Source organism: Mustelus asterias, chromosome 5, assembly GCF_964213995.1.
Source record: "Mustelus asterias chromosome 5, sMusAst1.hap1.1, whole genome shotgun sequence".
In the NCBI taxonomy this organism is placed as follows: domain Eukaryota; kingdom Metazoa; phylum Chordata; class Chondrichthyes; order Carcharhiniformes; family Triakidae; genus Mustelus; species Mustelus asterias.
The window spans coordinates 47,454,037-47,466,597 of record NC_135805.1 but is presented as its reverse complement, the minus strand read 5'-3'; the positions used below and the strand labels follow the sequence as shown (position 1 = coordinate 47,466,597).

The 12,561-nt window shown below is 41.6% G+C and overlaps 1 protein-coding gene across 1 annotated transcript in view; it reads left to right on the top strand.

Moving 5' to 3' along the window:
• mdn1 (midasin AAA ATPase 1) overlaps positions 1-12,561 on the top strand; it is a 194,542-nt gene that overhangs the window by 156,819 nt on the left and 25,162 nt on the right. Inside the window, exons 79-87 of the mRNA XM_078212495.1 lie at positions 504-983; positions 2,247-2,464; positions 2,895-3,026; positions 4,194-4,381; positions 5,785-5,946; positions 6,767-6,904; positions 8,188-8,326; positions 9,461-9,636; positions 11,937-12,065. Of these exons, the coding sequence (XP_078068621.1) occupies positions 504-983; positions 2,247-2,464; positions 2,895-3,026; positions 4,194-4,381; positions 5,785-5,946; positions 6,767-6,904; positions 8,188-8,326; positions 9,461-9,636; positions 11,937-12,065 (1,762 nt within the window). The remainder of the gene's footprint in view (positions 1-503; positions 984-2,246; positions 2,465-2,894; positions 3,027-4,193; positions 4,382-5,784; positions 5,947-6,766; positions 6,905-8,187; positions 8,327-9,460; positions 9,637-11,936; positions 12,066-12,561) is intronic.

Genomic DNA, 12,561 nt, shown 5'->3' with positions numbered 1-12,561 from the left:
TATAATATAAATCCAGTCACAATGTAATCTTTAATTGTGGTTTTTATGTAGCCCCAGCTATAACTTGGCTGGGGAAAAAAGGGGTGGCACGGTGGGGCAGTGGTTAACACTGCTGCCTCACAGCGCCAGGGACCTGGTTTTGATTCCCAGCTTTGGTCACCGTCTGTGCGGAATCTGCACATTCTCCCTGTGTCTGCGTGGGTTTCCTCCGGGGTTTCCGGTTTCCTCCCACTGTCCGAAAGACGTGCTGGTTAGGTGCATTGGCCATGCTAAATTCTCCCTCCGTGTACCCGAACAGGCGACGGAGTGTGGCGACTGGGGATTTTCACAGTAACTTCATTGCAGTGTTAATGTAAGCCTACTTGTGACACTTTTAAACTTAAAAGCTTTAAAGAAAGTTATTTCCAAAAAAATGCAATTATCGTAACTCAGCCACTCTCTTTAAAGTCAAGCTGCTTAATGAATCTTGTGCTGAATCCTTTTTTCTGTTTATCTATGTGAAGACATCTGATTAAAAGTCTGGAAGAGATTCAGAAAAGGCTGGCAGGTTTCAAGGACCATGATGTGGCTCTTCCACCTCAAGATGGCGTCAAACTTTGGATGGCCCAGCTGTGTACCTTGTCTATGAAGTTTACAGTAGCCTTGGAGCAACTTTTATGGTTTCTGCAGTGCTGTCCAAAAGACAAACCATCTGAGACCCATGACGAGGTGCAGGACAAATTGACCAGTACGGAGCAGATGGACAGCAGCAAAATGGACTTGGGAAATGGAGGAACGACAACAACATCTTTACCTGAGGATTTCAGGTTCCCCACACCATTGGTTGAAGATTACCTGCCCGGTGCTTGTAAAATGCGACACGGTGATCCAGTGTGGCAACAGGTGACGCAGCAGGTTGGAAGCATGCTGAAGGAGGTTAAGGCAGTGAAGGCAAATATAGATGAAATGAGTTGCCAAGCCAGCAAAACCTTGCTGTATTCGTGGTAAGTCTTTCCACTTAAAACAAAAAGACATCGGTAACGCAGCACTTTAGGTCCTGAATATCCAGTCAGCTGTGGCTCAGTTGGTAACACTCTCATCCCACAGTCAGAACATTTTGGGTTCCAGTCCTACTCCAGGGACTTGAACACCAAAACGAAGGCTGACCTTGCAGTGCAGTACTGAGGGAGTGCTGTGCTGTCCAAGGAGACTTCTGGATGAGGCATTAAACCAAGGCTCCGTCTGCCCCCTTGTGTAGATGCAAAAAAATCCATGGCACTGTTGTCAGGCTTCAGGGAGTCAGGAGGTGAGTTACTCACCGCAAAATTCATAGCGTCTTACCTGATCTTGTAGCCACAGTATTTACATAGCCAGTTCAGTTCAGTTTCTGGTCAACGGTAACCCCCCCAAGAAGTTAATAGTTGGACATTCAGTGTTGGTAATGCCATTAAATGTCAAGGGGAGATGGCTAAGTTCTCTTTCATTGGAGATGGTCATTGCCTGGTACTTGTACAGCATGAATGTTACTTACCACTTATCAGCCCAAGTTGTCCAGGTTTTGCTGCAATTGGGAATGGACTGCTGTAATATCTGAGGAATTGCAAATGGAACTGAATGCCATACAATCATCCGTGAACAACAAGCCCACTTCTAACCTTTTATGACCGAGAGAAGGTAACTGATGAGGTAACTGAAGATGGTGGGCCCAAGGTATTGTCGTGAAGAACCTCCACAATAATGCCCTGTGCATGAGATGATTAACACTAATGTTCCTCGGGCTAAGTCATTCCATCTGGGACAGGCACCAGGTGGAAACCAAGAGATTCCCAAGGGGTCAGGGAAATAATGATTGGGCTCGGATGCTTCTCATGCTTTCAGTACGTTGAGGGAGAAGGTTGGCCACACTTGGGTTTAGTCGATAGTGATTAGGAACAGGGGTTCATTTTTCTCCCAGTGATTAGATAGTGAATCCAGACATGACCAGTACATACACAACCAGCCCTGTTGCTCAATGAGTAAACTCATCGAACTATTGAATGCAATATTCTCTAGTTTTATTTTTAACTTAAATCAGAAGGGCTTCGTTTGATGATGCTATGCAGGACCTCAGGACATCCCAAAGCGCATTATAGCCAATGAAAAAGTTCCAAAGTGAATTCCCTAATCTAGTATAGGCAAGAAGGAATTGTGCAATGATGTACGGTTTCTGGTTGAGTTAAACATTTTTCTGATGGAAACATAAGGTTTCTTGTTTGTTTTTTTGTCAGGACATGCTTTGAGACCTGTTCAACAGGGATTGGTTGTTTGAGTAGGACCATGGTTCAGCTGCAAGACGTACAGACCATGTTCGCTGCTCCTGCTTCTGGGAATGCATCATACTGCCCAGCGCTGTTCAGGAGCCTTGAGTATATTAAAGAGGAAGTCAGTTGCGCAATGGCTGAATTTACAACATGGGAGCAAGAGCTACTGAATCTGACATTTGACGGTAAGCATAATTAAGGACCCCACGCACCCCGGACATTCTCTCTTCCACCTTCTTCCATCGGGAAAAAGATACAAAAGTCTGAGGTCACGTACCAACCGACTCGAGAACAGCTTCTTCCCTGTTGCCATCAGGTCCTTTTGAATGGACCTACCTTGCATTAAGTTGATCTTTCTCTAAACCCTAGCTATAACTGTAACACTACATTCTGCACTCTCTTGTTTCCTTCTCAATGAACGATATGTTTTGTCTGTATAGTGCGCAAGAAACAATACTTTTCACTATGTTAATGCATGTGACAATAATAAATCAAATCAAAGAATGAAATATGTGCTAGTAGAGCACCTTTCTAGTTTCAACTTGTCGGAAGAAAATTGGCCATGCAATTCATTGTGAATTAACTATTGCTGTTTTGATGTTCCTCCAACACTAGATTCCAGTGTGAGTTCATTAGTGGACTTCTCCCTGCAAGTGGAGCCGGCAATTAATACAGTGCTTTGTGCTGTACAGGCTATAGTAAAAAGGCAGAAAGAGGAGAATGAAAAGGAACAAGAGAAAGCCACTGGTAAGTGTTAGCATTCTTTGTTAGTTCACAGCTGTGTCTTAGGGATTTGCAGAATCATGACCATTTTTATTAAAAGTAATGGGGGTAGTGGGTAATGGAGAGGAGGGAATCATAGGAGTGAATACTATCAGACTTGGACAGGACACTGGTTCAAAATCTTGGAACTCCCTTCTTGGGCAGCACAGCTACCTCAGTGCCAGGGACGCAGGTTAATTTCCAGCCTTGGGTGACTGTCTGTGTGGAGTTTGCATGTTCTCCTGTGTCTGTGTGGGTTCCCTCCGGGTGTTCCGGTTTCCCCCCTCAGTCCAAAGATGTGCAGGTTAGGTGGATTGGCCGTGGTAAATTGCCCCTTAGTATCAGGGGCATCAGCAGGATAAATGCATGGGTTTACGGGGATAGGGCTTGGGTGGGATTGTTGTTGGTGCAGGCGAGATGGGCTGAAAGGCCTCCTTCTGTAATGCAGGGATTCTATGATTAGCAGCACTGCAGGTGTACCTATAACATATGGACTACTATGATTCAAGAAGGTGGCTGATCACTGAAGTCAGTAAGGGATGAGCAATAAATGCTGGTTTTGCCAATAACGCTCACGTCCCAAGGCTGAATTTTTAAAAAGTTATTTCTACCACCACTACAGAGACCTGTGATCATTTGAGTTTCTTATAGGAGGCTGCTCTGCCACCTGCAATGTTGGTATGTCCAAAAGAGAAAGCTGGCTATTGCCATTTTTGGATCGTGAGCGTGGTTAGCAGTGACCACCCGCATGCAAAATAATCACTAACAACTGAGCCGGCATAATCCGTTTAGTTTTAAAATTGGGGCCGGTTCCATTTTTTGTATCTTGGATAATGTCACAACATCATAATAACCAGTGTATTCTGTGTAGTTGGGTTTAAGCGCACACCTTTTGTGACATATTCACCAAAAATAGGTACAATTTTGTCTTTTAAAAAGCATTTAGACAGTTACATGGGTAAGATGGGTATACAGGGATATGGGCCAAAAGCGGGCAGTTGGGACTAGCTTAGTGGTAAAAACTGGACGGCATGGATAAGTTGGGCTGAAGGGCCTGTTTCCATGCTGTAAACTTCTATGACTCTATTATCTGTTACTAGTTGCCAGAAAATAGTTGCTGTTTATTAACGCTGATGTCTTGGTCAATTGTAGGAAATGAAAGCAGTGAGGATAAGGAGGTGGTGCACAAAGTTCAATCTGGATACCTGAGTAAATATTTGGGGCAGCAATTAGCAAGCGACATTGCTTCTTTAAACCTGCAGAAAGTTATTGCTGTTGTCTCTGACCTTCTGGAAAAACTAATGGACAGCCGTCAGGAGTGCGCTCTCGCACAGTACCAGGTTTGTTTTGTGGAAAAAATGTCCCTTTTTATATGTACTGAGATAAATATAAGAATGTACCTATAAGTATGTTTGAACTTTAGCTGTAATCAGGTTTGTTCTGTGCACATTTGTATTAGTCGGGGGAAAGCCTACTGCGTATATACCAAAAAAAACATTGGTTTAGTTATTTCTGCAGACTGATGACTGGTCCCTCAGCTTGCATTATGTACAGGTCTGGCTGAAGTAATCTGATTAACCTCTCCCCCAATATTTAAGAGTGCTTGACTGGTATTTTAGTTTGCAAAACACTTTTCATGGACAAGTGTTGAAAACCTACTGTTATTGAAGCAATTTTTCAAAGAGAACAATTCTCTTGTGCCAATTAAAGGGGAGGCGATGGCCTAGTGGTATTATCGCTGGACTATTAATGCAGAAACTCTGTTCTGGGGACCTGGGTTCAAATCTTGCCACAGCAGATGGTGGAATTTGAATTAAATTTTAAAAATCTGGAATTAAGAATCTACTGATGACCATCAAACCATTGTCAATTGATGTAAAAACCCATTTGGTTCACTAATGTTCTGCAGGGAAGGAAATCTGCTGTCCTTATCTGGTCTGACCTACGTGACTCCAGAGCCACAGCAATGTGGTTGACTCTCGACTACCCATTGCTGGCCACCCAGCAACGCCCATGTCCCACGAATGAATTTTTAAAAATTGCAGTTTGGCATGTCAACGCCGTTGCTTTTTGGTTTTCCTAGAAAGGTTGAATAAAGGATCCTGAATCTGCACCTTGCTTCAAATAACTAGCACAGAGTAGAACATTAGTAAAATAATTTTAGTAGAATACACTTTGGATTGAAATGTGACTTTAGATTGTTATCCTCAACAGAATTTTGAAAATGCCAAACAGAAAGAAAACAAAAGGATCATGTCCCTTGAAACAGTTTTAGTTTTGATTGGTAAACATGATGCTGACATCAAGTTATTGACTTGATTTATTATCGTCACATATGTACTAGTATGCAGTGAAAAGTATTTTCTTACGCGCTACACAGACAAAGCATACTGTACATAGAGAAGGAAAGGAGAGAGTGCAGAATGTAGTGTTACAGTCATAGCTAGGGTGTAGAGAAAGGTCCACTTAATGTGAGGTAGGTCCATTCTTTTCACTTTTCTTCAGTTTTAGTGACAGGTTAGGCATCTTGACCTGACACAAGCTTCCGCTGTGCTCAAATGGGCCAACGTGATGGCGAGCGGGGAGTTCTGAATTGTGTTCTTGCCTTGGGTCAGCTTTTAAATTTGCAAAGAGAGATGATGACTTGTACTGAATTTATTTTCCATTACATCTGGTTTCAGCAAAGCGCAGCTCCGGATGTGTGGGAATTCCATTCCAAGTGTCTGTTCTTTCTCTCCCTTAGTTGTTCAATCAAAGCTGCCGCTGCATCGTGCGACTCCTTCCCATGTTGACTACTTACTCCGAGCTGGTCCTACACTACCTAACAATTTCCATGGCAACTCATAGGAGCAATGGGAAATTGCTATCTGTCTTAGCTCATTTATTCACAGACCTTGCTGTGCAGGTATGGTATTCAATTTTACTTTGCCATCATTTAAATTTGAAATAAAAATTTAACTTTTTTATATCATAAAATATCAATACCATATTTCCTACAATGTCTTTCTGGGCTTGCTTTCTCTTCTCTCATTTCCAACTCTTGCCCTGCCAGGCCACCTCCTGCCAAAGAACAACTTGCATTCTGGTGTGTTCCTTTTGTCACAGAATCCCTAAAGTTCAGAAGGAGGCCACTCGGCCCCTCAAGCCTACACCAATAACAATCCCACCCAGGCCATATCTCTGTGACCCCGAGTATTTATCCTGCTAGTCCCCCCCCCAACACCAAGGGACAATTTAGCATAGCACACTCCACCTAACCCACACACCTTTTGTCAGTCACTGGGAAAAACAAGTGTCCATGGAAGCTGTATGTTTTGAAGTTGGAAGTTTGACTGTAAAATTCTCCCACGTTTTACTTCAAAAATATATATGTTTTTAAAAGTTTTTAATTTTGTTTCACATTGTTTTAAATAATCCTCTCAGCACAACATAGAAAGACAGAAGATAAGAGCAGGAGGAGGCCATTCGGCCCTTCGAGCCTACTCCGCCATTCATTACGATCATGGCTGATCGTCCAACTCAATAGCCTAATCCTGCTTTTTCCCCATAACCTTTGATCCCATTGGCCCCAAGTGCTAAATCCAGCACAACAACTTGAAATGAATGCTACACCGAGGACTTGTGTTTTATTGAAAAATTGGGATTGTTATCAAAACAAAAGTCGTTAATGAATGCTTCAAAATATCTTGGTGATGAAATGACTGAGAGGGATATTTCTTGAGCAGGGATTCTGCCTTCCCAAAGAGTTAATGGAGGATGCAGCTGGAGAAGGTTCAACTCAATTCCATGAGAATGAGAGTGGTGGGATTGGAGAGGGGGAAGGCATGAAGGATGTCAGCGACAAGATAGAAAATGAAGACCAGGTATGTGCTTTCTCAGCGTCTTAATTATGCAGTATTGTTTCACATTAAGGTTTCAAAAGAATCTAGTCCTTCCACCTAAGCACTGTAGGACTGAGGATGATTTACGAATTGTAGAAATATTGCTGTAATAAAAAAGATGAACATTGGGAGCCCAATCTTTTACCTTTTCCAACACCAGTGCTGCTTCTGCTTTCAAGGGGACCCACTTTCTACAGTCTATTAATCAATGATGTAAAAAAATTGCACCTTTTTGCTTAAAATCCAAATTGAGCTTTTGCACTTGTGTAGTTAAATGAGCTGCACCTGTAACATGCGGCAGATTGAACATCTACATTCTGTACATCTGTCGCTCAATCATACTTGAACCCTCATATGATTATTCAGTGATTTAACACCCCACCTCCATCGTGGCTTGCCTATGAACTGAATATTGTTTTGAAGACGTCAATGGGAGATCCCCATGAATCCATTGGAATAAGCAGTGTATAAACCAGCTACCTGAATCAGAGAGCCCGATGATTTATTTCTAGCCTCTACTTAGTTTTGTTTTGACTACATTGGAAATAAGAATGTTTCAGAGCACTAAGGAGGTAAAACAAAACAGCCAGTTGTTACACTCATGACTTGCTATCCAGTGACTCCCTGCTAGAAAGTCCTGACTGGGGAGTTGGCTAAGGACCAGAGTGAGTTATGATTCTCCATCTATGGAAAACCAGCCAACATTCAAAGCATTGATGTGCTAATATAGACCAGCGCACTCTGCTGGTGAATGTATATCCCAACTCCTGTTCAGGAGGGTTGATGCAAGGATTACATTACAACAATAAGTTGTCCCACTTCAAGATGTAAAGTTATTTGAGATTAAGAAATGTTTATCATGTAAATTATTTGAGGGACACAGTTAATGTTTGTTTGGTGTTTTGCAAATTAGAACACTCTTGGAGTGAAGCTGGGGAAAAAAGGATATAAGAATTGGAGATCACAGTAATCGCAAGATTGCGATACCACGGGTCTTATCAGTTTCTTTTCCAATCCTTCCCATCAATTTCCTCCCACATGCTATTGAGGGAGCAGACAGTCACGCAATGCATTGTATTCCCCTTTGCTTATGTTCTCTCCCTTCTTCCTTCATTCTCTTCCCCCACCCCCCCAACTGTTTTATTTTGTGTGTGTATTTTTGTAATTACCCTCCCTCATTGCTGAAGTAAGTTTTAGAATGTTGCACTGAGGTAGATAATAGGTTCCCATTTTTAGCAAAAATCTTATGTTCTCCGACTCTTCAGGTGGAAGATACTTTCTGCAAAGACCAAAAAAAGAAAGAAGATGCGGAGAACATGGAAGATGTTAAAGAGGAAGAAAATGCTATCGAAATGTCTGAGGACTTCCAGGGAAAACTGCACGATGGAGACCGTAAAGAACCAGGTCAGCTGCTGGGTGACAAATTGAGATGTACTTTTAGTGTACTGCTTAATAGGAAAATATAGTGGAAATGCAAAACATTGCAGAAGCCAGAAATCCAAAATTAAGACAAAGTGCTAGAAATGCTCAGGTCTGTGGAGAAAAGCCAATGTTAAAGTTTCAGGGTAGCGACCATTTCGTAGAACATTTCCAGTTTATTCTGTTTTTATATTTAATGGAAATCTTGGTGAAAGCACATTTTACTACTTTCAAATAGTGGCCTCTGCATCAGAGCATTATTACTATTTGATGTGAGCTGGAGCAGTAGTGAAGCAGTCCCATTGAAGCCCCCCTCCCCCTCTCAACCTTGCCCCTTGCCTGAAGTGGGGTGACCCTCAGATTTAATTACCACCACTCAGCTCTCCCCCTCAAAGAAGAAAGCAGCCTATGATCATCTGGGTCTAAGGCATCTTTACCTGACCTTTTTAAAAGGCCAGTATTTACGAAGCTAACTTAGAATGGGACATTAAAGCTCAAAAATGCAAAGTCTTCGGAACCAAATGATTGGGTTCTGAGTTTGGCATGCTGTGCATTTGTGACCTTGCAGTACATTCCCTATCCTGTTTTGTAATGTTTAATACTACCGTGAATATCAAGTGACTTCATGGTACATATTTAAGAATGGACTTCTGTAAACTGGCAGATTTATAATTTACAGCATCTCAGCACTCATAAATTGACTGATTCTTGATCCAGATTTTCTGTTCACTGCGAATAATAATAGTGAACACTTGGAAATAGAATTTTCCAGTTGGGAGCTGGCAACAGTTGACTGCCACTTGAAGGTGAAATCTAATTAAAAGTGGCTCTAAACTGGAGATATGTGAGAATGTATTTGTGAATCATAGTTTGGACATCAGCTGTAATCTTTCATTTAGATCTTTGAAATACTATCTTTTCAAAAAAAAATTCCTTTCAGCATCAAACGGGAATCTATTAGAATGCCCAGTCACCCTTCCACTTGAGCTGCTTTTCTTTTACGTGGTCGAGTTAAACTGAAACAAATTAATATAGCCATCGGCATGTTTCAGCTCATTCTCCAATGAGAAGCAATAACCAGCTCCAACTTGTGTTTCAATGGTTGAATTGGTTCTTCAGGAGAGGACGATGAAGAAGAGGAGTCGGATCATGAAGAGGAAGAAGAACTGGATAAACAGATGGGTGACCTGGAAGGTGCAGAGGCTGACCAACTAGATGAAAGACTCTGGGGGGATGACGAGGATGAAGATAGTGGCAATGATGAGGCTGAAGAAACTGGGCCAGGGATGGATGTGGTAAGATGCCAAGCATTTATAAATCTGAAATTCACTTTTTAATTAAGTAATTTCAATACTAATGATTATTGACAGCTATTTTGAAACCAGTTGAAATTACAATGAAGAAATGTTGACAGTCATTTTATTTCCATTTGTAGCAAAGAAAATTGCTTGCTGGGTGCTTAACTTTCCTCCTTTGTTTCATTTCATTTTACTGTAGCAGAATTTGGGATGACAATGTATACTTGTTTTTTTTAATTCCTTTATTTCCATTTTCTGAGCTGATAACAAATGACGGGTTCAGATGAGTCCTGACTGTAGAGATTCCTGGAAGCACTGACTCTTGCAGCAGCCATGAATCACCGTGTACCAACTCCTGACCCAAAAACCTAATTTCTCTGGCTTTCTGTGTGATGTAGTTTGTTTTGGCAGAACTGAGTTTTAAGTTTAAAAATGAGTAACTTGTTTAACTGTTTCATTGATCAATAAAGAGCATTTTCTTATCAAGAGTTCTGTACACGTGTCACTAGTGGTAGCATATAGATGAGTAAAAGGGAGAGAGGAATGGATCCTTTGAGGTCTCGGGAGGAAGAGAGGCCACCGCTGGTGATACCCTGGCTATTATAGGGTTGGTAAGAATGGAACCTATTCTGGGCAATGCCAAAGAGGTATTTAGTGGAGAGGTTCATTGTGCAAAATATTGCAGAGAGGAGGAATAACACACCACTTTCAGTCAGAGGTTCAAAGAAATCACCATCGAGTCCTTGCAGTACAGAAGGAGGATGTTTGGCCCATCGAGTCTGTACCAACCACAATTCCACCCAGGCCCTATTCTCGTACCCCCACACATTTACAATATTAATCCCCCTGACACTAGGGTAATTAAGCATGGCCAATCAACCTAACCCACACATCTTTGGACAGTGGGAGGAAACTGGAGCACCCGGAAGAAACCCATGCAGTACTCCACACAGACAGTGACCCGAGGCTGGAATTGAACCTGGGTCCTTGGTGCTGTGAGGCAGTAGTGCAAACCACTGTGCCACCGTGCTGCGGTTGTTAATCATTATTCTGGTTAGGGCCTTTTCAGTACTCTGGTAAGGTGTAAGCCTGAGTGAAAAGATTCAAGTGGAGATGAGAGAGATTGGCATGGACCTGATACAACAATATATTCAAGGATTTGAAGAAAAAAGTGAAAATGTTGATGGGGTGATGGTTTTCGGGGTCTGAGGCAGGGTGGAGTGGAATGGTGATTTAGAAATGGAGGGATACAGTACGTAAGAAGATCGAGTTAGTTACAGTATTAGCTAGCATATGTGGACTGGGAAGAGAAAAATTGATGATTAGTTTATTGAGAATATGGTTAAAAGGTTAGGAAGTGGATCTCGTGAATGAGATGAATATGGAGTTTCAAGCTAGGATTGAGGAACCCATAGGGAGTTCTGGCTTGGTTGTGTTGTGGAGAAAAACAGCCACTGTGAAGCCTGTGAGGTTCAAGTAAGGGGGGGGAAAAAACCTTTTACTCGAGTGTGCACAGAAGCTCCTGAGTCACCCAAGGAAAATGTCTCAAACATTTAGAGTTTGCAACACATTTTTATAGTTCTTTCTTTCTAACATTACTGCTAGACCTCCTTAATAGTTGCTGATCACTGATTATTCTAATGCGTATATCAACTGGTGAGCTTCATTTACCTAATCAGTGAAATGTAGATGTTATCTTGTCCCTTGTCTTGGCCCTCTCTGTTCTGTCTGAAATTTAATTTCCATTATCTCCTTCACATTTACATTGGCTGCAAGCAGCTACTATTGTTCAACTCCAGCATGCCCTTGAGTCTGCTCTAAGATTATTAATGTGTGTGTATATATAGTTATATACATTTTAATATCAATCCTAACTGTCCTAATTCTGTTAGAAAGTGGAAGGGAGGAAAACAGCAAAGACCGCTAAATAAATATTCTCAATCTTGATTCACAAGACTGCTGAGATTGTTTGTTTGCTTTTTGTAGAATATATACCCCAAATGATCAGTTATTGAAAAAAAGATTGTTGCAGGAAACAGGAATGGCTGCACCTCCAGTTGTATGCACTGGTGACTTGGAGCCTTTTGATATCATTGATCAATGGACATTTTTTCCTTACAGTTCACACAAGTACTTTGAACTAGATAAGTTTGAAAAACATTGCATCTGTTCCCTTTGCATGCCTTCCCACCCCTGTTCTTGGAGTACCTCTTCGCTTTAGTCATTTGATCAGTTCCATCTTGACCTGTGGTCACTGCAGTTTTTAATTTCATACCCCAACTGTTATTTAACCGCAGGAGCAGTCTGAACTCGTTGCTAAAGATGACAATTTGGATGCAGCAAACCAAAACGAGAGTGAGAAGGAGAAGGAAGAAGAGAGGGGGGAAGAGGAAGGCAAAGAGAAAATCCATGAGCAGTTGGATGAGGTATTGACATTTCATTTTCCCCCACAAAGTTCCCCTGCGGCTGTGTGCAGGAGTGCAGAATGTCTGGTTGTTTAACTCGCTGCACCAGTGAGTGGCTGGGCCTGAGTTCACATCTGAAGTTCTCAATGTTGCAAGCTCGGGTTCTCCACATGGTCTTTGTGAGATAATCAGCAAGAAAAATCTGAATACAAATAACTTACCTGCATTCTTGAACTTTTGTTTTTAGGGGAGGAAAAAAAAGACTCTTCTGGGGGAGAATAAACAAAGTTTCAAAAACAATCTTTTTTTACAGAAAGCAATGAGTAGTGGAACATCAAAAGTAGAAATGCCAAAATTTTGGATAAAGATCTCATTCATAGTGAATTTTGTTCCCACTAGGCTGATGGGTACACCACATTTAAAACATCCTTTGTAAAATGCCTGTTGTGGAAGATGCAAGTGTACACATCAGTTGCATGATAAATATTACTTTGTCTTAATTCGGTGTTTTTACATT